The 27,921-nt window shown below is 37.1% G+C and overlaps 1 protein-coding gene across 6 annotated transcripts in view; it reads right to left on the bottom strand.

Annotated features, from left to right (window-relative positions):
- The window catches only part of LOC132702606 (formin-binding protein 1-like), a 53,884-nt gene that overhangs the window by 4,507 nt on the left and 21,456 nt on the right, over positions 1 to 27,921 (bottom strand). For 3 of the 6 annotated variants that reach the window (XM_060671359.1, XM_060671361.1, XM_060671364.1), the window contains exons 2-9: positions 22,567 to 22,682; positions 13,993 to 14,043; positions 9,221 to 9,365; positions 7,410 to 7,571; positions 7,069 to 7,353; positions 5,290 to 5,517; positions 3,969 to 3,998; positions 2,017 to 2,489 (exon numbers count right to left, since the gene is read on the bottom strand). In XM_060671359.1, the coding sequence (XP_060527342.1) occupies positions 2,017 to 2,489; positions 3,969 to 3,998; positions 5,290 to 5,517; positions 7,069 to 7,353; positions 7,410 to 7,571; positions 9,221 to 9,365; positions 13,993 to 14,043; positions 22,567 to 22,682 (1,490 nt within the window). The remainder of the gene's footprint in view (positions 1 to 2,016; positions 2,490 to 3,968; positions 3,999 to 5,289; positions 5,518 to 7,068; positions 7,354 to 7,409; positions 7,572 to 9,220; positions 9,366 to 13,992; positions 14,044 to 22,566; positions 22,683 to 27,921) is intronic. The other 3 variants (XM_060671360.1, XM_060671362.1, XM_060671363.1) reach the window with 3 other exon arrangements.

Raw genomic sequence — 27,921 nt, 5'->3', positions numbered from 1 at the left:
GAAGCATATTCCAAATGGGGAATAATTTTATATTAAATAAATATCCGCCATTTTGAAACCATAATTACCTACAAATGATTTACATATATTGGTTGCATTTAAAAACTTTTATGGGCTTTTAAAGTGGGTATTTTCATTTAAAAATTCTCTCATATGGGAGGCTCAATACTATAATGTAAAAATCGCACTGCTGTCATAAAATATTGGCCTTAAAATTCTATCTCGCCAAGTACCGCATCACACTTTAACCGATCTTCTACCTTGTTTATTTTTCTCGATTTCACAAAGTCTATTTTCAGAGCACCAATAATGCATATTTTTTCGATTATAATATTTTTTTTTCGATAATTTCGATAATAATATTTATTCATTTATTCTTATTATTTTCTAATAAAGAATTTTTACAATATTTAACGGTATTTGAAATAACCACATATCATTTCAAAAGTAAGCCAGGAAGCTAAGAAATGTTCAATATTGCCTGGGAATCGATAAAAAATCATCGATAAATTCGAATCGGTGCATCGCGGGCCAATGTTCGCACATATCATTGAGTTCGTCTTTAAAGGCCTATTCGAAAATGTAAAAAAAATGTTTTATGTTAAATATTTGTATAGGTAATTTCTAAATTTTCTAAATATTGGATATTGTCTGAGAAAAAGTATTATTCTGTAAAATATATTACTCACAAAAATGTTAATATGCAACGTAACAAAAACGTTTCCAATATAGCCTAAATCTCGCAGATATATTTGCAATATAAAGATACTTATATAAATCGTTGATGCTTCTTTTAAAGAGGTATTTAAAAAAGTAATAAAATATTGAAAATATTTTCAAATAATATAAAAGTATAAAATAATACAAAAAGTATTTTTTTATAGCACTCATTTGGAGATAATAATAATAATAATAATAATAATAATAATAATAATAATAATAATAATAATAATATGCGATTTCGAAGGAGATATCTTACAAAATATATAGTTGCTCCCGTGCAACCCCCTAAAATGACACTATTTATAAAACGAAACGTAGCATATTATATTAATTTAATTATAGAAATTTGTGAAATTGTGAAAAAAAAACATTTTAAATAATTTTAAGAGATAAGAAAAAGTAAATTAACACCGTACGTATTTAGAGTTTGATAATTACTAGCTTTATGATCGGTCTCTATCACGATAAATGTATTGTTTAACTTTTGTTTGAACGAAGTCAGTTGGAGAGGGAGTTTGTTGTTAGCCTCGATGGCATTATACGTGAAACTGCGCCGGAACTGCGCCGAAGTATGTTTGGGAACGGTAAACGGCCCCCCATGGCGAATATTAACCGAATGAATATCTGATCCACGAGTAAGTTTGCCAAAAAGATATGTCGGACGTCGGACGAGATATTACTTTTTGAATTAAGACTAAAAACGGCGACGCTAGGCTAGTAGATATGTGAGGCGGGCATTCTGAACGCGCTGAAGACTAACGTTGTCCTTTTGAAGTACGGCAGGCCATACATTATGACAGAGAGTTGCTGTGTCCAGTATATCTTTATTACAGTAGAGAATCCGAAGCTTGTAAAACGATTTTTGGATCAATGGAACCTTCAAAACGCGGACTATTATCCAAATGCAGACCCCGATTTTTGATTTTCGACGACCGGCGAGAGTACTTAAAAGAGATACGTACACCGTGTGCCAAATAAAACGAACAACTTTGTTATTTTAAATTGAACACCCTATATATTTCGATATTTTTGGAATCTTTGGTTCAAATAAAGGTCACTTTCCTAAGAAATTCCTATTCGAATTTTACAAAGTTTAGGCAGGAATTGAGGTTATGTGTTTCATATGTTGATTGCCTCATATAAAATTGTGTTGTGACGTTACTGACCCAGGTATGCAACGAAAATTTATCCACAGACTGAGGAGATCAGTTGGACAGATGCTTATACAGGGTGTCCCAAATAGAGTCGAGATAAGATATAGTAAGTCTTTCAGTATACACTTTCCAAACTCACCCGTGATTCAGCTGAGGGGTGCCCGGGGCGCTCCTCTTGTTGTGGTTCAGCGTGGGGTTCGTCACGCTGCTGTCGCTCGCCGACCGACTCAGCGACTCCTCCTCGGCGGCGCTGCCGCCCGAGTTACGGTGCCGCCTCGAGCCGTTCAACAGCCTCGGCGAGCCCGCCACCGAGTTGTTCTGCGATTGGATACCCTTGAGCGCGTCGTCGAGGTAACCGTGGTACCGCACCAGGTCCTGCTGGAGCTTCTCCAGCCGGTGATTGCACTCGTTCAATTGGCTTTCGATCGTGCGCGGATCGCCCAGCGCGGGATTCATCTCGTACACGCCCTTCATCTTCATGAGGCCGTCCCGAGCGGCCGTCTCCTGCCCCACCTTGGTCTTCAGTTCGTCCACCTTCTGCATCAGCTTTTTCCGTCGCTGGTTCGGCGGCAACTCGCTGAGGTCCTCCTTGCCGCCGTCAATGGTCGCGTTCTGCGGACGAACCGACAAAACACTTTTTCACATTGCGGCACGATTAAAAAAAATCTCCCTCCCCCCTCCCGATATCAATTCAAAATGCGGAAAAACGCACACTAAACTTTTTTCAAAAAAAAAAAAAACAACGCGATTAAATAATGAAAAAAAGAAACAAACAAACATTAATTGTTGTCGGTACGATTTGCGATGGCATAATCGGTCATAAAATCAAGAGAGTAGGTGCGCCTCACCTGCTTACCTGCTCCATTCGTATACTAAGAATTACCACCTTTGTCCTACCTTCGTCGTATACTCCACAGAGATAGCACCAATTATCGCATAATTACCGTAGTTTTCACTACAAAATAGGGTCCCCCAAACTCAAAAAATGTGTACCAAAAGAAGAGAAAAGAAGAAATTGGCTGCGCAGTAAGCGGTTTAATTAACCAAAAAATTTGAGTTGTAAACTTGGAGTGTGCTACAGGCGAAATAATTGCCAAAATGGGTCGTAAAGTTTTAAGATTGCCTCCTTACCGTTGTACATTTAAAGTCACAGAATTGGTGTGGGTTCAGTGCAAAATATTTTTTAATAAAAATTTGGTATAGTTCGCCGAACGATATACGGTTTTTACGGCATAATCCCGCATTTAACTTTGGTAAATTTTTATGAAGGTCTAGCCGCGCTTGGGTTTCTATTTGTAGCTCTCAATACCTTCCAGAACGGTACTTCGGTATTTCGTGCACACAAATGCTGAAAGCTGATGGATTTGTATAGAGTTTAATCGGTGAGATTGCTCGATTTTTATTAGTCCAGGCAGTGAAAATGTTAGGAGATTTATAAAAAAAAAGTAATTCAACATCAAAATCATCACCAGGCCATCCAGAAGACAATTACCAAAGAAAATTGGTTCAGTTCTACAACACATACGGAAAATATAATAAAAGCATACTGCTAAAAAGAGAATACCACTTGTTATTAATGTATACGAAGGATCAATTTCTGGTACAGATATATCGTTTATTTCTATATTTACTCTTAGCAAATTATATTTTATACGGTACGGATATATATTTTTTAATTTTACGATATTTTTGTATCGCCCTGCACGGAGAGAGTTTTCGGACAATCGTTTATTTACCAAACTATCCGATTTTTTCACCTACTTGGGCGTATTAGTGAAATTAACAAATGCCAAGTGCAACTGATTCTGTTTCGTATCATCACAAATCGTACCGACTATAACAACAAATTAATAAGAAATGAGGGAAAAAAAGAAGAGGAAAAATATATACCTACGGGAGGTGGTGTGCCAACTATGGTTTAATTGGTGAACAAAACCTGTGACTAATAAAACAAAATAAAAAGGAACAGGAAAAAAAGATTAATATTTTGGCAGCGAGATGCAAAAAAAACGAAACGAAAGCCGGGTGCCAATAAAAACTAACTAGGCGAGAGAAGTAAACGAGACGCACAACGGAGGGGGCAGCACATACCTTTATGGCCAAACAGACTTCTGCAAGCTTCTGTACGCATGAAAACAATACAAAAGCGATCATTAGCGTTTCATTCGGCGCTCGCGGACTTTTCCGCAAAAGTAGATTCGGTTCAAATAAGTGACGCCTAAACATCGCGGTCAACGTTAAAGCGCAAAAAAAACCATGCAGCCTATTTCAACCCGCTACTTACTATTTTAAGGTCGAGTGAAAACGCAGAGCCGGGCACGGCAATCGTCGACCGCGAAGAAAGGGGAGGCGAATAAAATCGTAGAAAAAACCAATGTTAGTTAAACTAGAACACTGGCGGACGCAATACACTCATTCAGAAAATTTTAGCAACAGAATTTTGTTTTTTAATTTATTATCATATATCGTTTAATTACTAACTACTGAAAACGAATTTTTTTTGTAAAATTAATTTTTATTTTCGAGCAACTCCGTATAAAACTCTAATCAAAGGTTATGTTATATTACGAGTTTTATGTTCTCATATATTGTATCAACCCATTTTGTCCCAGTGGTGCGTCAATGCACGACCTATTCTATGATTTTTATTATATATTTATGATTTACTTACTTCATGCTTTGTAAAATATCACCAAAAATGAAACCGGGTGTTACCAGTGAATGCGCTCAAGCATCATAAAATATTATGCACTTTTTTGTATCAAATCGGGTTCTGTTTCGAAAACAATCTACTTTTAGTTGTTTTCTGTCGAATTTGAACTTTCTTTTGTATATTTACGTATAAATTATATGTTACATCTTATGTGCTCCAATGTAATGTATTTTTTTATTTGTTTTTTATGGTTGGGATAATATGGGTTAAGGAAAGTTTTAAAAATAAAAAAAGACCCCCCCTGTACAGAAACACCGCTCTTTTAATGGAATTATATGGATGACTTTTAAACCACTATAAGTTAAGGTTAGGTGGAACTTTTTATGTCACCATAAAAACGATGTTGAGAAGGACCATTCAACATGCGCATGCCCGGTCATTTCTCATCTCTTTCTCAGGCAATAACACTGCCCGTTAAACATTCCACTTTTAACCAAATACCTGGGGGCGTTCAATAACCAACGTGGCCGCTGACAATTCGACAGTTTTGAGTTTACATGTTTTTACACTCAAAATATGCACAGACACCGCTAAAGAAAGAAAACGGCGCAAAATGCAGGTCATATGGTCGCATTATTCATCGAAATATACAACTTTTATCCCATTTTGGAAAAAGTGGGTCACTTTGTTTTATCCGCACAAATACCAAAATACCAACTCCAAAAAAAAAAAAAAAAAAAATCAAATCAAAACACCTACCCCCCGGCCTCCGAAAATGTTAAATATGCCCGCCCTCTTCTTCATGGCTTTGCCGGTGATGGTGCCCTTGACGGTGTAGCCGCCGTCCTTCAGTCGGCCCCCGATCTGAATGTTGTTGATGTTGTTCGCGCTGCCCGCGTCGCTGCCCCCTTTCGATAGATCCTCGAAGGGAAAATCGTCGGGCGGCTGGAAGCCCGACTTGTATTTTTCTATCACCAGCAACGTGTCCTGCAAAAGGACGAACATGGACGTCCACTCAAAATACGTAAAGGGTGTGATTCTTATTTATAGAAATATAATATAAATATAGAAAATATAGTACTAAGAATATTAGCAGAAGCTTTGTTGTGACCTGAAATCGCTGCGCATGCTCCTAGGACAACAGGGGGGTCATACGAAATTTGTTTAATTTGTGAGTGGGATAGTCGGGCAAGAGATAGACATTGGACTCAAATAGAATGGCGTTCTAGAACAAGCCTTGCACCTGGTAGTAAAAAATTTACTAAGAGATCGATTAGTTGACCTCAAAAAATTTTTGCTGCCTCCTCTTCATCTACAGTGTTTCAAATATTGGTGCTAGAAGATTATGCAATGACAAGGATTTTCAAAACACAATGACCAATGTTGAGAAAAACGCCTTTTAAAGAAGTAATTGATAAGTTTCTTGGAAACTTTAAGGACGAAAACTACGAAAGTATTGTTCAAAATATGTTACAACACTTTCATCGTCTAGGTTGTAACATGAGTAACAGGGAGAGACGTTTCACCATGGAGCGGCAATACCGAGGCAGATGAAGCGGAACTGCTGGATGTTAAAACGGGATATGCCCTTAAAAAGACACAAGCCAATGTCCGGACAACGTAGCTTTCTAGCAAAAAGCCGAACATTTCACTGAAAAAAAGTCTAAGTAAAGTTTTCACTTTTTTTGACTAGGATTCCACTTTTTTACTTAATAAAAAATAAATTATTTTAGAAATACCGTTTTTTTCCTTTAATATTTGCAAAAAATCTTACGCGATACAAATAAATGCACAGAATCAGTCTATCAAAATTAGATAAAATCAGGTTTCAAAATAAAAACACCTGTCAAAAAGTTTAACTTAAAATCTAAGGGGAGATTTTTACGACATAATGATTATCATATTCTGGAACAAGTCAGTATGATTCTCTAAATTCTTTACAGAAAATAGTGGCCGGTGCCCTCTTGGGATGAAGGCTCAAAACATATTTCTATGTATCATGTTTTCTTAAACTTTTCCGTTTTTTGGTGTTTCAAGAGGAAATTTAAAGATATTTTGGAACCCTTTACATAAAAAGTTCCACTTAGTTTGTAATCAGGTGCCTTAGATTCAATTGTCTCGTTTCGCACTGTCTCTAAACTAAGTTTAAAATATATTTAATAATAATAATAACAGCCTTTATTAAAATACAACAAAAATAATATACCACAATACAACGTAGTAGAATATTCAGAATATAACAAGAAAAAAAAACTAATAAATCACTTCAAACAAATCAAACAAATCAAAAAAAGAAAGAAAGACAAAAAATAGACACTGGAAATTGCGAGGGCAATATTCAAAAACGACTGAAAGAAAATAAAAGAAAAACAATAATCAAAAAAAAAAAAAAAAGGCGGTTCAGAATCTCCTTAATCCCACCAGCTCTTTTAATTTCTTTTTAAATGTAGGAGTTGATGAACAATTAATAATATCCAGTGTAAGTGAATTGTAAGTTTTAAGTTTAACTCGAAACGGAAAATGATAAACTAGACTAACCTCCTTTTCGTCGATCACGTCGGCCGCTTTGAGGATGCCGTCCAAACACTTATTGATAATAGGAAACACGTTTTTCTCGATATCGACCGAGCCCCGTATAAAGTTTTTGATGTTTTTGATGCGCTTCTCGTCGAGTTCCTGCAACTGCCGGAACACCTCCGGCAATCCGGACCGGAAATGCTGCCGCTGCAGATCATTGGTCCGCTGCAGCTGTACCGCGTATTCGTTCTTCGCCTGGTCGCACGCTTGCGTCTTTTGCGCCATATTGGACCGATGTTTCTCCACCTTTCGACAAAAAAAAAACAATCGGATCGTGGAGAGGTTAGAAAAAACGCTCGTACCTCGGCCCTGGAAAGGTTAAAGTCCGCGTCGGCCTTTTGGAAGCCCTCGATCGCCTTCTCCGCTTCCTTGAACGCCTTGTCGTACGCCTTCTTCGACCGTTGCAGGTTCTCTATTTGCGCTTGGAGCGTCTGCGACAGCCTCTGCCCCTCCTGTAGCTGTTTCTGAAAGGAATCACGCACAACCGCGGTAACCGCGCTTCCTGATCGTCCCCACACCCCTTCCCTAACACGTTGAGACTCGCGTGCCCACCGGTCGCCATTTCTACATTACTCCTCGGGACCAAATTTATATTTTGTTTGTGTTTGTTGTTAGTGCGTTTTTTAGTGACTTTTATTTATATTTTTCCCCATTTTTCCATTTTTTTTTGTCGTGACTCGCCGCTGGACGCACGGTCCCGGAATGTAAAATCACATCCTGGGACCGTGTATCCCCCGAGGGAGCACTACATCCGCCTATCATTTAATGTAAGCCATCAGAACGTTGGTGTTGATCCCGATGTCAGGGCTAAACTTACAGGAAAGAGTCCTGTAGAGTTTTTTACCACTTTTTTGATGATGAAATGATAGATCTATTTCTGCTTGAGACAAACAGATTTGTTGCTCAACGAATTGCTCCAGCGGCAGCTAACACGGCAGGCAGAGGAACCATTTTCCATCCATATTATGGATGGGGCTTCTTCTTCTTCTGCTTCTGATGAGAGACTATTGGACTATTGGACTAAAATCGTATACCTCAAATTATGAGCAGACATAGATTCGAAAATCTTTTAGGGAAGTTCCACGTGAGCGATAATGAAGCGCGAAGACCTCAAGATGATCGTCTTTACAAAACCACAAACTCCCTAAATCTGCTTGAAAATAAGTTGAAGTCGTCTTATATCCCTGAAGAAGAGGTATGCATCGATGAGAGCTACACTTGGGTTTTCAAAGAAAAAGATAGATGGCGTGAGAGGGTTGTAACAAGGCTTTTTCGATAGTGGCCGCACTCTGTATACACATGACTGGTATACAAGTGTATCATTATCTAAAAGACTTATTGACAGAGAAACCCACTTGGTGGGAAAATTAAGAGCAAAATCGAAAGGGAAATCCTCAGGACGTATTCAAGGCTAGGTTGAAAAACGGAGAAACTCTAGGAAAGCAGAATGAAGATAAAACTTTAGTACTGAAGTGGAAGGACAAGAGAGAAGTTATGATGCTTACGATCCATTTCTAAGAAGGACTCTAAAATGGTATAAGCGTCCTCAATTCCACCTTGATGCCCCACATCTTTTCCAGAAAATTAACAATAAAATTCAAAGAAACAGTGGTCATGGACCTTATTGAAGCTCCAGAGTTGGAGTCCATCCACCTCACGAGAAGGTAGAAATAGTAACACGTATTAATTGATTGCTTCCAGAAGAATGTAGTGTAGACGTAAAAGTTATACTTCGATGTTAACTTTTTAATGTTTTTTGTTACCAAAGTGTTATCGTATTCTTTTACTTCTTATAGAGGAAGGTTCCTATGTTTTTTGTAGTTAGTATTTGTATAAAAAGTTTCGTGTTTAGGTAGTTTTTGTATTTTTAAGAAAAAAACTTTTTTTGTGTTCGAATTGTTCAACCAAATGTTTATCTTTTAAGTAAAACTGATTGTTTTATTTGCATTTTTATAATATTTTCAAAATTACCTGAACGTCCTGAACTGCTCAACCCGATATTTTTTCTTTACTTTATGAGACCAAGCAATCACTTTGTATACGCGATTCATCTAGTTGCTCATAACACAAAATGCCCATCCGCGGGCGCGCGAGTCTCGAACGTGCTAAATACCTTTCGCTCTTCCCGCAGGTCTTTCACCAGATGCGTAAGCTCTTTGATCACCTTCTCCTGGAGGTTTTCGGCGACGACCTCGTGCTGTCCCGCCAAATCGTTGATCTCCTGCATGAGGTCCTTGAAGGCGGTGCACGACGTAAATCTGTCGTACCGAACCGATAAGTTTTGGTTTGTTTCGAAAAACGAGGAACGGTGACAAAAAAATATGTCCACCCAAGCGTTCGACTTAATCGAAAAGTCAGAAAAATATTCCCATAACAATAGATAATAAGATTGATTTCGAAAAATCGTCTACAAAGTTTTACTACACATCGTTGTATTTCAAAGAATTTTTTTTCCTAGAGAGACGCATTGTTATTCTATCGTGCTCTTGTGAACCACTATGAAACTTTCCCAAAATCGATTTAAGTTTATTGTGCATACACCATGTATAAAGTCTCGTCGAACTTCCGGCCAACTTCGATACATATAAAAATTTGTACTGGTAATAGCGATTTCCAATGATATTTTTCCAAGTATCTCGCGCACCCTGTATGATAGACGAAACCTGAAACTCTCTCTCTCTCCACAATTTTATACGGCTACTAATTTACGGACGAAAACGGCAATTTCCAGAGTTTTTTTTTTATTTTTTGCCCGTAATCGATACACCAGGTACATATTTTTCCAATAAAGGAAACGGTTTTCGAGAAAATACTTGTTTTCTGACGTAGATTGAGGGCGAGAAATGGTGATATTTGAAAAAAGTTAAATACAAAAATTCTAGATATCGATGCGGTCTACAATACCATCTAAACCAATCGGCCATATTTTTTAGAAATTTTGATTTACGGCTAACAAGTTACTCTGGGAAAGAAAAACCCCTGTATATACTCGAAAAAATGCTTGAAATAAAAGTCTAGTACCAGACCTTCCGCGTCTCCTTGCAAAATATTTTGCCGATCAAGTTAAGAGTTTTCCAGAAATTTTGTTTTTTCTGGAATTCAAAATAACAAAAACAAAATTTTCAAAAATTTAAAAAAAATACTTGGCAAGTCTTGATTGCAAGCAGTTTCTACGGTGTAGATGTGGGTGTGGACTTTCACTATTTTTTTTTAGTTGAAAATTCAAATTTCAAAAATTCCAAAGGAACTGACAACTGAAACACAGCCTTCTAGTTATAGTCTTTAAAAGAAGATCCTATTTTTTAGTTTTTTGCAATTGCAGATGAAATTTTTTGAAAAATCTTATTCTTTATTATTTTTTAAACCGGATCTCGTGCGTCTTTTGGTTCAATTTTTTTTTTGATATTTTGATTGCAATCGTTTTTGAGAAATGAATTTTTTCGCGGATCATTGCAAAAGCGATTTTTATTATTTTTTTTAATACTTCCCGACCCCAAAACCCTTTCGGTTTCATTAGGCAATTAAACTCTATACCTGTGCCAAGTTTGAACTCGACAGCTTTAAATTTGGGACACTTATCTTGTTTCATAGCGATGTACGAAAAACATTGAAAAAATGTAAAAAAAAAAGATGAACTCCAAGCTCCGATCACGGCCTTTTCTTATCGAATTATGTGTCCCGTGGACTGTTTAAAAGCAGCTAAATTTCGGTTCCCTTGCTCAAACCGTTCGGAAGTTATTCGCGTTTTTATGGAGCGTCGTCAGAGAACGGAGAACAGACAAAAAATAAAAACGTTAATTAATTAATTAATTTTAATTTGTTACTAAAAGTGAAAATAAACTTGTTTCACATAATTGTCACCGTCAAGTTTAGCTTGTACATTAAAATTTGGGGAGTTTCCGAAGAAAACTAACGGGACAGCCTTTCACTTTTTGATAAATCTCGTTACCGAACCTCAAATGGTGTCAAATAAGATTATTATAAATTTTCGATGTTGTTTGATCGAGAAATAATTATATGTCAATCATTTTGGCAAGAATATGAATTATTAAACAACTACAACACCCCCATTCTTCCATTTATATAAATGCGCAAGAGAAAGACAATTAATACAGTCGACTTTTTCTATTGTAAATTTTGCCTCAAAGCCGCGTGCTGTTCCATTTCATTATACATCGAGTTCGCCGCTTCGAAACTGAAGAACTCCATAAACTTTTTCGATTTAAATCGATCAAAGACGGCGATTTTTTTTTTGCGAAAAGGGTAATGGATTTGATATGTCTACAAGTCTACGAGGTCATGTACGGGACGCGTTGGTTGACATTTGAAGACCGATTGATCTCGGATAACAATAATGCGCCATTAGCTGTATCTACGCGTTAAAACAAAATCGAATTAATAAACTTGTTTGTGCGACAACAAAGCCTTTATATACGCGGAAAATGGAAAACTTTCCGGCAATTCACCGACCCGCAATACACGCAACTATCTAGTGTGCGGAAAATCTACGGAGATTCAAAACTGATCGCGGATGCCGACCTTGAAACTGCAGATACACTTAATTTTTTACGATCGATCGCGAAACCGCATCTTAAGCAAAACCAAATGCTTCACGTAAAACATAAAATCGGCGACACGCGGCAGCTAATTAAAGCAAATAGACCGCGAATAACATCGTACGCGTTCGATGGTCTCGGGAATTAAAACGATTTATACCAGAATGACCGTAAAATTTCGCGGGTGTACGCGCAGCCAAGCAATTCCGGTACTATAACGACCCGCAGACAGAGGCGAATTCCAAAAACTTCGAAAACCTTATATCCCGGCAACGGGAGGTCCTAGGGGACCCCCATTAGTACACTTTTTTTTTTTAATTTTCTGTTCTCCGTTGTCCGTTTCTCTGTAGATCTTAGCATTAATTGACTATATCTTCTAAACGGTTAGCAACACGGCCTTCAAATTTGGCTCCTTTGAAGCCGTGCACAGGCTACACAAACCAATAAAAAATGAGTCCCACCACCCCACGCATCCATTTATTTTTTTAGATTTTCGATTGTTTTTTAGACATTGCTATGAAACACGATAAGTGGTCGAAATTTGAAGCCATCCACATGAAATTTGACACGCATATAGAGTTTAGCACCGTAACAGAGCCTATTGAAACTGGAGGGGGCTGGGGGGGTTGGGAAGTAATTTTAAAAATTTAAAAACCGCATTTGCAGAGTATCGGGAAAAAAATCATTTCTGCAAGACGGTACGTAAGATCGACAAAAATTCGTGAACCAAATGACGCGCAAGGTCCGAACAAAAAAAAATTATTCTTGCTGATTTTTTAAAAATGTACAGGGTGCGTCGGTAATTTGCAAAAAACTGAAAATTGGACTCCCTTTGTAAAGATAATTGACTAGAAGGCTGTGATTCTATTGTCAGTTGTATAGCCTGGACACCTAAAACTTTTGTAATTAAAGTTTTCACATATTGTACAGGCTGTTCGGGATATTCTGTGTTATATTAAAACATGTAGTAGATATCTCAAATTTGCTCAGAATAACGTTCCTGTATCTTATTTATTGCGATAAAAATTACAAATTGCAGCCATTTTTCAAAACAATTGCAGTATTTTTTTTATGAAAGGTAAAAAGGGAAAAAGTGAAAATTGTTTGAAGAAAATGCATCGAAAGTGTATGGTTCTACATTTTACAAATTTTGACGAAAATCGCGAACAAAAAGACGGAGGCCAATGTTTGATCGCGGCTATTTTTTATCGGTTCACGTGTCTCATGGAGGGTTAAAAAGGAGAATGATCTCAATTTCGTAGCCCAAACCGTTCAAAATAAGACATATTTTTTCGACGCTAACCAAAACTAATCAAGAAAAGTCGTGTTTACATTCGAAAAATTCGATTTTATCGATTTTTCAAAAGCGACAAGCTCCCAGACTGACAAAAATGTATATAATTTTTGTAGCGGCGTTTCTAGTGTTGAAAACGTTCACAGAGATTTTCGACTCCCAATCATCGTCCGATAGCTTCGGAGGGGAAAAAAATTCAAAATCTCCAGGCGGACGAGTAAAAAGTAACAAAAATGTCGGACGTTAATAGTAATATTGGTTACTTCTTCAACCCCCCTCCCTCACGGGGGAGTATTTCGAGATAACTAAAATGCAGATTCCTAACCAAAGTTTCGCCGCTCGCCGACAGATGGCAGGTCACGTTTTTTTTTTTGTTAGGGTCTGCAATTTATTTATTCTAAGATCCCCTACTACTCGCGTTGTACGAGCGCAAGTAAAAAAAAGTTGCAAATATTTTACTTTCAACGCGACCGTTTTACAATCGCCGCAATATCGTCGTAACAACATTATAGCGGATAATGCAAAATGTAACGGGGTTGGGTAATACCCATGCGAACGCAACCGCGAGAATTCCATAATTATATTATTGAACATTCGAAAAGGCGACTCTATATAATCGCAATTTCCCGGGAATATACGGTTGCCAATTGTCGACTCGCAACGAAACACATCGCGCATCAATTTTTCGAAATTTTTGAAATTTTCTGAGATAATTAGTGCAGGCCTGATTCGAAATTAATAAGGCGTAATACGGGGAAATGAATTCGTCGGCATGCGAAGCGAACTAATTAACAATACGTTCAAAACTTTCACGAAAAATTACAATTTACCATCTATGCGGTGATTAATTTATAAATTGCTTTCCTTTTTTTTTAATTAAATGCAAACAAAATTAGCGATTAATCATAATTCAGTTATAAATTACTATACATACAACTCGAACGGAACCCGAAATTCTACGAGTTTTTAAATAAACAGAAGTTGAACACGTTAATTTAAATTTAAAAGGCCACTCGAATTTTCATCTGTACTTACTGGTAGTCCTCCTCTTCCTTTTTTTTCGGCTGATAATTTTTCACCAGCCTCCTGAAATGAAAATAGAAAAATAAACGAACTTGCAAATAAATATCAAGACGGCATACTAAACATCGATTAAAATAAGTCACCTAAATATTAATTCAATTAAAACCGAATATTAAAAATATACAGTTAAAATGCGAGCATCCTCAAAACTTCAACTCCTATATATGGGAATTCAAATGAATAAAACTCTTAGAAGAACATTACGAAAAAATTAATGTTATTTTAAATAAAGCCAAAACTATTTCTTTATAATTAATATATATATATATATATATATATATATATATATATATATATATATATATATATATATATATATATATATATATATATATATATATATATATATATATATATATATATAATTTCCTGTCTTCTGCGGTTTTTAATAACTTCCTCCGTCTTTTCCGTTTTTAATAATTTCCTCCGTCTTTTGCGTTTTTAATAACTTCCGCTGTCTTTTGCGTTTTTAATAATTTCCTCTGTGCTTTGCGTTTTTAATAATTTCCTCTGTCTTTTGCGTTTTTAATAATTTCCTCTGTCCTTTGCGTTTTGAATAATTTCCTCTGTCTTTTGCGTTTTTAATAATTTCCTCTGTCTTTTGCGTTTTTAATAATTTCCTCCGACTTTTGCGTTTTTAATAATTTCCTCTGTCTTTTGCGTTTTTAATAATTTCCTCTGTCCTTTGCGTTTTTAATAATTTCCTCTGTCTTTTGCGTTTTTAATAATTTCCTCTGTCCTTTGCGTTTTTAATAATTTCCTCTGTCTTTTGCGTTTTTTATAATTTCCTCTATCCTTTGCATTTTTATAATTTCCTCTGTCCCCAAGCACGTCTTTCTTTTTTCATTTATTACTGAGTTTTCGTTTATTTTGTTTTCCAATTTTATCGATCAAAAAGAATAAAAAGTACACCTTAATTTTGTGACGAAGTAAAACCAAAATGTCAACAGAAAACAAGAACCTATCTCAAATATCTACAAAAACAGGAGAAGACTATGAAGAACGGAAAAGAAAACTTTTTTGTTTGCATCACGGACGACGACGTGAAAAGGGAAAGCTCGAAAGCATAAGCGCTATGCGTTACATAAAACAACACTTTTCGAATATAGATTAACGAAATTAACATATCGTTTAACAATATCGGAGAAATTTAACACTTGGTCCGACGACGTGTTACGTTATATCCCGATATAATGCAATTCAATCCGATTTAACAAATTACGTCAAAACGCGACTCCGTGGGCAGTAAAATGACCCGAGTGTGTGGAAATGAAAGATAAGAAATGTTACTAAATTATTAATAACAGTAACAGCAGGTGCGACGGCCCAAAAGAAAACTTCAAGAAAACGAACCGACATTCGCGGAGATGACACAAAACGTGGAATTCCAAGAAAAGTTCTATATTTAAAAGAACATATCCACCATATACCGAATTTTGATGGGCTTTAGACATGAGGTCAATATTCTTTTAATAAGTATAAAGCTGCTACAGAAAATCGTGAAGGACATGAATTCCCGCAATTTCATTTTACGTGAGAGCGTCTTACCTATATACACTTTACTTACAAGGGGACAAAATTCAATTCACAAAAATTGTTGACCATTTAACAAAGGAATATAAATAATATATGAAACGTATCGGGTTCTTTTTAGCGTGCGAATGGCAGTGGGCTTTCTTTTTTTCATTGTTACCATGAGTGCGGGACCACTGAACTCTTCAAAATTGTGTTTGCTTATTTTCGATGTCATTGTCTAAATTAATGGCGAATGCGCGGGGAATATATATATATATATATATATATATATATATATATATATATATATATATATATATATATATATATATATATATATATATATTTTAAATGACCTTCGTCCGTTTCATTATAAAGATTAAAAAAAAAAACAGAGTTGCTCAAGTTTTCATGATACGACTCGATCAAGAGGATACCTCATCCATGCGGAGATTGCAGAAGCATTTCGTCCGATCCTTTTTGTAATTCATCACATGTTTTTTTTTTTAAATTATTGTATTGTTGGTACGCCTAAAATAATACCTTCGAATTCTAATTGCCTCCCCTTCCAGGCGTTTCTTTGAAATTAAATGATAAATTCCCCTTAAAATATTTTTTTTTCTTAAACCCATATTTGCATTTTTTTATTATTTCCTATTCCTATTTCTTCCTTTTTTAACGGATTCACATAGTGGAGCACGGGCAAAGGCAATTCCCCGTGAGTAATTTTTTGTTTATTGGAGGCGATCCCGATATGGAAACAGTTAGAGTCGGAAAAACATTAGTTTTATCTAGCTTCACTTTTGGTTCAAACCAAACTTAATTTCGTAGTAACAAAACAACGTTTAACCTAAAAAAGAAGAAACGACTAGGAAATTGCTTATAAAGGACAGCCGGTAAAAAAAATATTGCTCGCACCTGGTACCACCATCTGCTACAATATGAAACAGTATCGCAATTGTTTTTTCTACTTGGATACTCATAAAATACGAAAAAATGTTTTGCTATATTTATAATGGATGTGGATTAATTTGATTTACGGAACAATAACCATGAAAAATCAAATCAAAATTGGGACAACTTAGTGGTTATGGCTTCATAATTTATAGGTCAGTTTTGAGTGTTTTTTAGACACCAAATATTTGCCAAAACAACTGCAACTACTGTTTCGCAAAGGCGTCGCAGAAAAGTTACTGTAAAACTTTAAAACACAAAATAGGTTTCGCCTTCCTAAATGGTACAAAAAGTGGTTCCTTCGTTGGTCTCCAAACTTACCCAATAGTGCTTGGAGCAAAATTCGGTAGAGGTACCTAAAAAAATGCAATACAATTGTGTTCCTAATGTTTTTTCAGGCACGTCAATTGGTAAGTCAATCGTCATTAACAATATTTTTTTATATTCTCAACTGAAAGTTAGTCTGATGCGAATGGTATAAGGGCTTGCTTAAAAAAAAATGTATAAGGTTGTTCGGAAAGTCATTTCGTTTTTTCCCGTCAGAGGACTTAATTGCGTTTTTTCGAAACCAACTTGACACTTAAGCCGCATAACCATTATATGTCTTGAGAGCTGATATTGTAAGGCTTGTGTGTGAAAAAGTTCTATTAATTCTACGCAGTAGTTTTTGGTTGGTGCCCTTTTAAATATGGAGAGCAATAGCAGCATTTTCGTCATATTTTACTTTTTTACTTCAGAAAAGGTAAAAATGCTGTCCAAGCGAGAAAAAAATTGACGGATGTGTATGGAGAAGGCGTGTTAACAGTCCGCCAGTGCCAGAACTGATTTGCAAAATTTCGATCTGGCAATTTTGATGTCGAAGATGCACCACGGTCTGGAAGGCCGGTCGAAGCTGACAAAGATGCGATAAAGGCATTAGTTGATGTAAATCGGCGAATAACCACACGAGAGATCGGTGAGAGATTAAATTTGTCGAATTCGACTGTTTATGGCCATTTGAAAGGCATGGGCTTAACCTCGAAGCTCGATGTGTGGGTGCCCCATGTCCTTACGGAGCGAAATTTGTGTCGTCGCGTTGACGTGTGTGATTCGCTCCTCAAACGTCAAGAAAATGATCCATTTTTGAAGCGGATTATTACTGGGGACGAAAAATGGGTCGTATACAACAATGTTAAACGCAAGAGGTCATGGAGCAGAAAAGATGAACCGGCTCAAAGCGTGGCAAAAGCCAACATTCACCAAAAAAAGGTGATGCTCTCCGTTTGGTGGGATGTCAAAGGAATCGTTTTTTTTGAGCTTTTGCCGGACAATACAACGATTAATTCAGAAGTTTATTGTCATCAACTGGACAAATTGAAGAGAAGAGGCCCGAATTAATCAATAGGAAGGGTGTAGCGTTCCACCAGGATAATGCGAGACCTCACACAAGTTTGGTCACTCGCCAAAAACTTTTACAGCTTGAATGGGACGTACTGCAACATCCACCATATTCTCCAGATCTGGCGCATTCCGACTACTATTTGTTCCGGTCCCTGCAAAATTTTTTGGATGGCAAAACCTTTACCTCAAATGAAGATGTCAAAAACCACCTGAACCAGTTTTTTGCCAGCAAGGACCAAAACTTTTATGAGAGGCGAATTATGTTACTGCCAGAAAGATGGCAAAGGGTGTTGGACCAGAAAGGCCAATATATAATTTAATAAAATATTTATTCATTATACGAAAACTGTCTTTCATGTTCCCCAAAAAAAACGAAATGACTTTCCGAACAACCCAATAGTTCAAGCAAAAGAAAGAATCGACAGGGTTATTTCGTATCTTATATATCAGTCAAATATTAGAACCGAGCCTTCTGGACTTCAGTGATTGCAAGCGCTAATAGCAGAAATTCTGATTACGAGAGTAATTTTGTCTATTGAAACGAAAACTAAGAGCATTCATGGATTTTATTTGGACACTCTCGGTTCGTTCCACGTAATTGTATTATATCACACTTCAATTCTCCATAACCCTTCTTAGCATACTGCAATATAATGTAATTAATGAAGCTAGGTTTCTAAAATAAATCCTAAATTGGCTACGCTTTCCCAAAGATAGCCTCTATCAAAGTCACCAGCATTTTTTTCTTTTTAAATTCCATCGTCTAATAAAACAATTCATTTCCAAAACATAATACTCGATATTACTCCGCTAGGTAAAGACAGAGAAGGCTGTGCCCTGTGTGTTTCCGGAAAATTTCAGCCGATGGTATTTTGACGTGTTCTTTTTTTTTGCAAAAATATTCCTAACAATTAATGGTGGTACGGTATGTTTTGTATAATAAGCTTTTCCAGTCGCCTGCACAATATATGTACCACATCAAGATCAGATCGAAACGCGTGCTGCTGCGCCGCTAAAGTTTTCATTAATCATTTAGCGATTTCAAGGTCCTGACAGGAACGGATGATTTCATATCACGACTTGACCGTAATTACGGCAATAAAATAAAAATTATCTACATAAAGAAATTCTTATAGGCGGTCGTATTCTTAGTATTACTGCGTTGCAATATATAAAACGATCTAATTCGAGCTTACAACTCGAAATATAAAAAAAAAACAATATATGTTCATATACAATTTAATTAACCAAAAAAATACATATATTATATTAATACTGCATATACTTGCAATAAAAATATGCATCAACAATGATGATTTCTTTTTGTTGGCCTTTTTGACGGGTAATTCAAAGTAAAAGGCGTAGGTCCAATATATTACGTATTATTATTATTTCTTTTTTTTTTTACGGCCCACGGTCGTCCGCCTACCGAAATATAATATACTGCGATGATTAATAAAAGCAACATTTTCTAGGTCCCTGACACGACAGTTTGGCAACTTTTTCGCAACTACGGCCTCTTTCGATAGAAACGAACCTCGTTCCCGCGATCTCGCGAAGGCAGTACCGCCAGTTTCGCCGGACGGGTTCCGCGCCGGCATAAATGGCGACGAGAAACGTTTTCGGACGAAGATGGTCGGACTCGGTGGTGGTAAAATGTCATTTTCCCGCCCTTTTTGTTTTTCCTACTGCGACCAACGGTTTAAGCTAAGATTAATTCTCGACGACTTTATCGCACGTACGCGATTTACTGTCCAACGTAAATTATTATACAACTATTCGGGTAATAACTTCAGCGGCGTGCCTAAAAGTGGTACCATTTTTAAAATACATACAATGGTTGTTCATTAATAATTGGAAATATATAAACTGTGCTCCAAATATTAAGATTGAACCCAAAAAACGTATTTAATACTGATTCACGGGGTGTTTTAATTTATCTTTGTCATACTTGTCATACTTGACAGAAACATTATTGGGTATAACAAGACCAAAAATATAATGCATTTATCGCTTTGGCGTTTTAAACATTGTTGTGTATTTGTTGTAACTGTAATAACATAAATCTATAACATAAAATAGTGTTTTCCAAGATTCAAAAATGCTGCGCTTCGTCCAAAGAACACTCTTTTTAAAACTTTAATTTGAAAACGAAAATTGTTTTCATGGTATCGACATTTTGTAGCTAGGTTTAATGACAACCAGATTTGCAACTGGTCCAAATCGCGTGATTAATAAAATACGAGAAACTGAATTCGATCGATCACCAATTTTAACAGATTAAGTTTACGTCACGCCTTGCGTGCGCAAATTAGAATTGGCGCCCCGGGCATAGCTGTGGCATAATATAATCCTATTTTAACCTTAATAAACGTATATCGGAATAAAAATAATCGATAACCGTTACGGCGGCTACGCCACTGTTTACCTGGAATTACAAGAACGATTGTTTATTGCAACTGAAATAAAAACAATTGCAATCTGCAGTAGGACCCACATTATCCGTGTCTTCTTCGGTACCAGATGCTACGGACGAGGCACAGATAATTGAAAAATACGGATAACACGCACAGTTCAAGTTCAAACTAACTTCCATATTGCATACAAATATAACCGAATAAAAAATGAAATTCTTTATAAAAACATATACAAAAAACCCTATACAGGTCTGTCAACTGGCATTTACACGAAGCGAGTATGTGTATGTAGTACGTATGAAAAGTTCTTTGGTCTGTGTTCAAAATCGCTCAAATCAAATTGTCCAAAAGGTTGGAATATTCTCGGAGCTTCTTCATCTTGTCGGTTGGTTACCCTTTTCACTGATACCCATCTTTTTCATCTATGCGCTAACGCTGTTATGATCCTTCCTTCATCGTCACTTTTCGTCCTTCAGCGTCAATATATTGTAAAATGCTCTTTTAAAAGTAATTTCTTTCACTCCTTCTTCTTCGTCTCGTGCCCTGTGCCGTTATACTTCTGCACTCTCTATATTATCATCAGATTGCAGCGGCATCTTCCCTTATGTAACACGTAGCACTTTGTTACGCCGAAGTGGCAGTGGAACAGAACGTTTAAATAAGGTGATCTTCGCCAGCCCTGTCCGTATCCTTATTTCTTCATCGCAGTCTCATTTTTGATTGAGGCTGGCACCAAGGTACACGCGACACCTGATCCAGATCTTGATCGTCAATCCTCACAGCCACTCAATATGTTCGCGGGTTATTGCCATAACTTTTTTATTGTGTTGAAGGGCCTCAGGAGAATTCCGCATACCGAATATTGTCAATATTGGCGGAGTCCTTTGGATATAGAAAATGTCTCTTTAATGAGTTCGTCGTTTATTTTTCTGACAATCAATAAAACATACAAACGGGTCCCGCCGTTGATCGTAGTATTTCTGTATAAGGAGTTTCATTGAAAAGAGAGCTTCTCTTGTACCCAGTCCCTTTGATAAAACCGAACTGGGTTTCTCCGCTCATTACTTCACATTTGGCATATATTCGGCTGTGAATGACTCGGAGGAAAATCTTCAGAGCATGGTTGCAAGTCTGTAGTCTCCACAGTTTCTAGGGGTACTTTCACTGCATTCAAAAAACTCATCAGAAGCTTCGTTTCGATAGAGACAGAAATACTTCAGTTTTTAACATGAAAACTCGAATGAGAAGAACAGAATTTGGAAGCTCTTTTTTTATTTTCCTGGCTTGTTTAATATTCCAAAGTATTAGAAAATGTTAATTTTTTTTATTTATAATGCGATTTTTAACTGTTTTTTTTTTTAGTAAAAAAATGTTTCACGACCATTAATTATACGAGAAACATTTTAATTTTGTCGCTAAAACGTGACTTTCGGACCATTTCGCCAATCTCTAGACGTGTTGCTCGCACCGAACGACAAATAAGGAATATCACCTTGAAAGAACTGCCCGCGAATTTCACTTCTGCGTAAAATTACTCACCAGACAGCGACCAACCTATACTTCTGTCGTTTATTATTTTTTCAGAATGGCGGCACGTCTGGATATAGCGGAAGGTCAACCAATATCGAGCATTACGTTTGCAGGCCGAACAATATCTGTAATTTTTTTCCCATATGGACTTACCCTGTAGAAGATGGACTGTTGGATAACAATTAAAACTATTCAATGATGATAATAAATAAAGATAAAATAAAACACTTAGGTAATGGATACACAATTAAAACGGGATAAACACTTAAAAACACTGGCAAACAATTTAAAGCCACTGATTTCCAAGTTCAAATATTTTAGAAACATTCTGAGTAAACGTTAAATGTTAACACTCAATTATGAGCAACAAAAAAAAATGGAAACTTTGCAAAAATGTTTCCTTAAAACAGTCTTTCAAAAAAATAGAAATTACTCTTCTGCGCAGCTGTTTATGAAGTCGAAACGTTTTACGATAAGGAATGGAACTGCAATGCAAGAAATATAAAAAAGAAATATTAACAAACAAATATTGGGAACAATTTACAGATATCATGCCTGCAAACGTCTTTTTTTTATACACGAAATAATGACTAGGATTTACGAGAGGATCCAGATCCATTTAACATAGGAAAGTTAACAACCACTGCGCTTGCGCGCCCACCAACAAATCTTCGAAATTTTGCTACCTTCGAACATATTTTTGAAAAAAAAAAAAAACAAACAAACTCACCGTAACTTGTAAGCGTACTCGGACTCTATAGCGGCCCTGTCCCGAAAAAAATGTCCGATCCTTTCCAGGTAATCTATCCCTTTCATCGTATGCGTCGACAGGTTATCGTATTGATCCTGGAAAAGAAAATATCACTTAACCGTTAAGACTTGAGTGAGCGAAATATTTTTATTAAGATTGTTCGCGGGATAGGACCGGATTTGACGCTTTTGCAATCTGCATGTGAATATTATTGGAATGCTCGAGTCGTGATTAATCTTTTGCATTGTCTCGTTTGTTGTTGCGTTAACTGGCCCGAAAAGTTAACGGATCGATAATTCAAAATGTCAAGTTTACCTCACGTTTATTATGAAATTTCATTGCGAGATAAAAAAAAAGTCGACATATGCCAGGGCGAGTTTCCGAAATTTTTCTATTCTACACAAAGTATACATTCAACTTTCCACATCACAGAAGATTCTTCACGCCGAATCCCACCAAAGAATGCCTTTTTTCTAGTCATCAAACTTTTTTCCTATTAACGAAGTTGCAGGATGCAATGTCAAACTAAAAGAACTTTGAAGTACTCAGGCGGAAATCAATGAAGAGGGACAGCATTGATAACGTCTGCTTTTATACACGAGACGGACCGACGATCCCTACAAAGGACCTTTTGGCTCTGTACGGCTCAAAACACACAAAATATATACGGAATTGATAGGAGTGATAGTGTGTTTTAGTCAGGTAGGAGTACTATTGAGCCTGTGTGACAACTTGTTGTAGTTCCATTGGGAGATTTTTCATTCTGGAGTAAATCTCCTTTAGCCCTCTTAGATTCGGCGTCGAGAAGAGATGCCTCGTCGCCGCAAATTGTCATTGGTCGTTTACATAATAACTATTTCAAAATTCATCGTCAAACTTTTCTCCGCATAAAAAATACATTACATCAAAAGAGTTTTCTATTTCTGTGCCGTTTTGGATGTTTGATGATAACAACTCGTAGAATCGCAGTCGGGCCTCCCAAATCAATACGAAATATTTATTTACGACGGACGTTAAGAGTTTTATTTGCAACTTCCGCCCTAACCGACATCTCTAAAAATACCTTTTCGCGCGTTTCTCTCAACGATCGTTCGTCTGGAATACACAAACAGCCGGGCGGGCCATCCAACGCCGTTCAAGGACGACCTCTGCGCCGATTTCGCTCGAGATCGGTGGCCAGGCACTTTTCGAAAATTACAAAACGCGAAAAAATTCATAAACGGAAAGCAACACGACCATGTTTGCGCATATGTTCGATAAAAGTCAGTATAATGTTCCACCAAAACCAAACATATCTTAAGTTATATTAAAATATCGTCAAAAATGCCGTTATCTGATGGGGAACAAAGTTCTTCTAGGAACGGATGTTGTGTATTTGTGACTCACATTTATTTTCTAATTAAAGAGACAGAAGTAAAGATTCTCATCAATTTTTCAAAAGAGTTTCCACAGGCTACATGTCATATGTCATAGTGGGGCGCTAGTGGTCTCGTTCAAGATGGGGTACTGTAAAGTTTTGCAGTGAGAGCTTCAATGTTGCGATCACCACGGCGTTCTGCGCGCAAACACGCATCTGCCCTTGGACTATCCGATCGTTCTGTGAGAAGAATTCTTCGTGATGATCTTCATTTTCATCCCTATAAGATGACGATAGTGCAGGAACTTACAGAACGTGACTTCAATTCTCGGATGAATGCGTGTGAGCTTCTCCCGAGGGTGCTATTGTTTTTTTTAGCGATGAAGCCCATTTTCATTTATGTGGGTCGGTTAACAAACAAAACATGCGCTACTGGGCTGACACCAACCCTCGACAATTGCATCAAAGGCCTTTGCATTCACCCAAAGTCACAGTGTGGTGTGCAATTTCCTCAGCTGGAATTATTGGTCCCTGGTTTTTTGAGGAAAATGAGGTTACAGTGACAGTGAATTCGGACCGGTATGTAAACATGCTACAGAATTTTTTTTTCCCACGGCTAGAAGAGTTGGATTTGGGGGACACTTGGTTCCAACAAGACGGTGCAACAGCACACACTTCAAGAGCATCGATGGCTGTTTTGAGGGAACACTTTCCAGAGCGCCTTATCTCAATTAGAGGCGATTTGGAATGGCCGGCACGCTCTCCCGATCTGTCCCCTTGTGATTTTTTTCTATGGGGTTTTTTGAAATCCCTGGTTTATGTGAACCGTCCAAGAACCCTACAAGATTTGAAGACCAACATCGAAGAAGAAATTGCCAACATAACACCGGCTATGCTAACAAGAGTCATGACAAACGCCAGATATCGGTTTACGCAATGTATGGAGAATGAGGGACGTCACCTAACAGATTTGATCTTCAAAACAATGTAAATAAAAACTTTGGACATGTACCTACATTATAAAAAATAAATAAAGATTTTCCGATGCACGCAATAGTTTTTATTGAGTTTTGAAAAAAGGAAGTTATGCTGCCGCACCCTCTATTTGCAAAAGAGTTCGGTTGTTTGATCTACTGTTGGCGTACCGTCGACTAGGTTGGCAAGAGTGGTGTTTTCCCTCTAATTTTGGACCAGCTTAGCATTTTTAATAAAACTGGCAGATCTTTTTTTGTGTGACCGATTTCTTTTTTGAGCCGGTAGTGCTACCCCAATAAGAGGGGGAAATGTAAATTGGTCACTAATTTGTGATTTCCCATACAGGAATCGAGGGATTTTGAAAAAGAATTATCATTGCCCCAAATTTCCAGAAAATCCTCGAATCGAGGTAAGTTAGTTCTTGCAACCTAATCCTTTAATTTATGCCGATTTTATTTTACGTTTTTTTTTTCTTCCTCTTGTTCCGTTTTTTTCGCTAACCTTCCACGTGGTTTCTTCTTCCATCGGAATACCCGAGAGCTTCGCTAGAGTTGGGGTCTGGCAGAGTTTCCCCTGTCGAGTAACCGGCTTTCCTGGCGGACATTGCTGAGTTATCTGGGGCTGTCCACGTGCTAGAGTTCATTGAGCCACCACTCCATCTTGTGGTTTGGTTACCGGGATAATAACAGACAGCGGGGTAGCATCGAAAGAATCGAAATTTTGGTAGTTTAAATGCTGCGCCCTCCCATATATTCTTAATTTAAAGATAATTTGATTAATATTTCATAGTATGTTACCTACAATCTTTTGCAACGCCAAAACTTGACGGTGAGATTTGACGCGCTCACACCTACTTTCAGGTAGAGACTTTTTTATACCTTTCTGCTCCATTTACATTATTTACTGTCGTAACCCTTGCCCAAGCAGGAATTTGGAGGAAATAAATTGTTGTTCGTGATTCATTTGATTATTTCCTTTTCGGGTTGCAACCCTGTGTTGATAAGTTTACTTTTTTTGAGTCACGTGGCGCCTACCACCTTCCGGGACTGACTGAGGTGCCTTTCACCGCCTTCCAACTGCGGCTTCTATTTAGTAACGTTTTACTTTTTTATTTTTCTTGTTAGTGAGCTAGTCTGGGCATTGTCTTGCCTCACTAATAAATTTCAAATTTGATTAATTACTGCTTTTCCTTTTCACGATCCTGAGATTGAGAGGTATTGAGAGTATTACCAAATTTCCTAAAAAGATGAGTTTCTGCAAAGCGTTATCGCATTGTCTTGCCGGAAAACCCGAGAAACGGCAACATTCGTGTAGCTTTAAACTGGGAAATACGGTTTTATCGACGAGATCCGGAGCGCGGGGCGGTCCATGAACCGCGTCGCCGCCGCAAGACGTCCAAGTCGAGTAAATATTTATTTAAAGATTGGTCGCGGTAACAAGTGGGTCATGATGAGGAGACAATTATTATTTTCCGTGCCGCTTGTCGCCAGCGTCGCGCGTTGCCAAGAAATACCGGAACAATTTTTTGTCTCGCTCCTCAGATTTAGACAACTTGCAATTATTTTTCTATGACTTTGCTTGTATACACGTAACGTACGTATATATTAAATAGAACGTATATTTGAAAATTTGGCGGCAAACACAAGTCTTATTATACACCGATCAAACGTGCGGGAAGCGTCACTTTAACCACCTTAGTTTCGATTCCCACTGATCGGAGCTACTTGTAGGAGCAATTTCGTTTCTCAATTCTGACGGTCGTGCCATTGAATGCATCCCTGTTGTTTCAGTTAGTTTTGGTCAGTTGGTTTGCTCAACTTTTTAAATCGTTCGTTTATTAAAAACTCGCTCCGCTGGGCGCTGCACGGAAATAGAATTGAATCATCGGTTTAGTGACCTCAAAATATCCGAATGAAAGATCCTTACCAATATCGTTTAATTTTATACCACTTACTCTTATGTATTCTTAGCGTCCTTGAGGTTACGTCACGCCTTAGACGCAATCTACGAATAACTTAATTTCACAGAACTTGGAGGTCCTCTCTTCCAAGAAGGTGCTTTTGACATCCAGGTAGCGCCTTTAAATAAAACGAACTGACCCTTTCCATTAGCAACCACAAGCATCACTCCCATCTCACAAAACATCTATCAACTTTTTGCAGGTAATTTTTCTCTAGTCTAGTCGAGATTATTTTTAGGTGATTTTTGAGGTGCCTATGCGGTAGCGGAATAAAAGTAGAATAAAAAGAAAATTTGCAATTCATTCAAACGAGGAGGTCGAAACATCTAATCCAGTTCTGTAACCGTTGATGCTGGTCTGTAGCTGATACGATTTCAGTGGTCTGCAAACAAAATTTTTTTTTCTCTCATTCTTGTTTTCATGCACGAATCCATCTTATTTTATGCTCTAAACACGGAATCTGATATACAAATAAGCACCACACGTAGATTTTTAATTTAATATTTATTTCATCAAAAAACAATATTATTAAAGTATAAATTATTATAAGAAAATAAAAAAATGTGGCGGCTTGAGTTTTACAGTTAAAAATCCTAAATTATATTAACAAAACTCGATTGAGATTGTAGACCTGAAATATTTTTATTTTCAGCCTCCTCATTAACTGGTAGAACGGGAGGTGGAGTGTCTTTATCACGAATAATTGGTCTCTTTGCAGATAGGACGTTCGGATAAACAATCTTATCTCTATTTTTTTTCGAGAATCCTCGTGTAGATGTCATGAAGAAATAACAATAAAAAACAATAAAAAAAATTAAAGGAGGATTTCATTGCCAACCAGTGTTTTTAATATTTAAAGATGTCGATGCTTTTCCCACCGAACCTACCGAACCGACCAAAACCTACGAGAAAAACCATTGTATTAACCTCCAGTCGTGAGTGAACCACACGAAATTTGAAACCTCGCGTGCATTCGGAAACCCTCGCGCCCCAAAGAAGGCCCAGCAAGGTTCAAGTACATTTAAAAGACTTTGGAGGTGCC

This window comes from Cylas formicarius, unplaced genomic scaffold, assembly GCF_029955315.1.
Source record: "Cylas formicarius isolate icCylForm1 unplaced genomic scaffold, icCylForm1.1 PGA_scaffold_5__7_contigs__length_24384050, whole genome shotgun sequence".
Lineage (NCBI taxonomy): Eukaryota > Metazoa > Arthropoda > Insecta > Coleoptera > Brentidae > Cylas > Cylas formicarius.
This window is presented reverse-complemented; position numbering and strand designations above follow the sequence as displayed.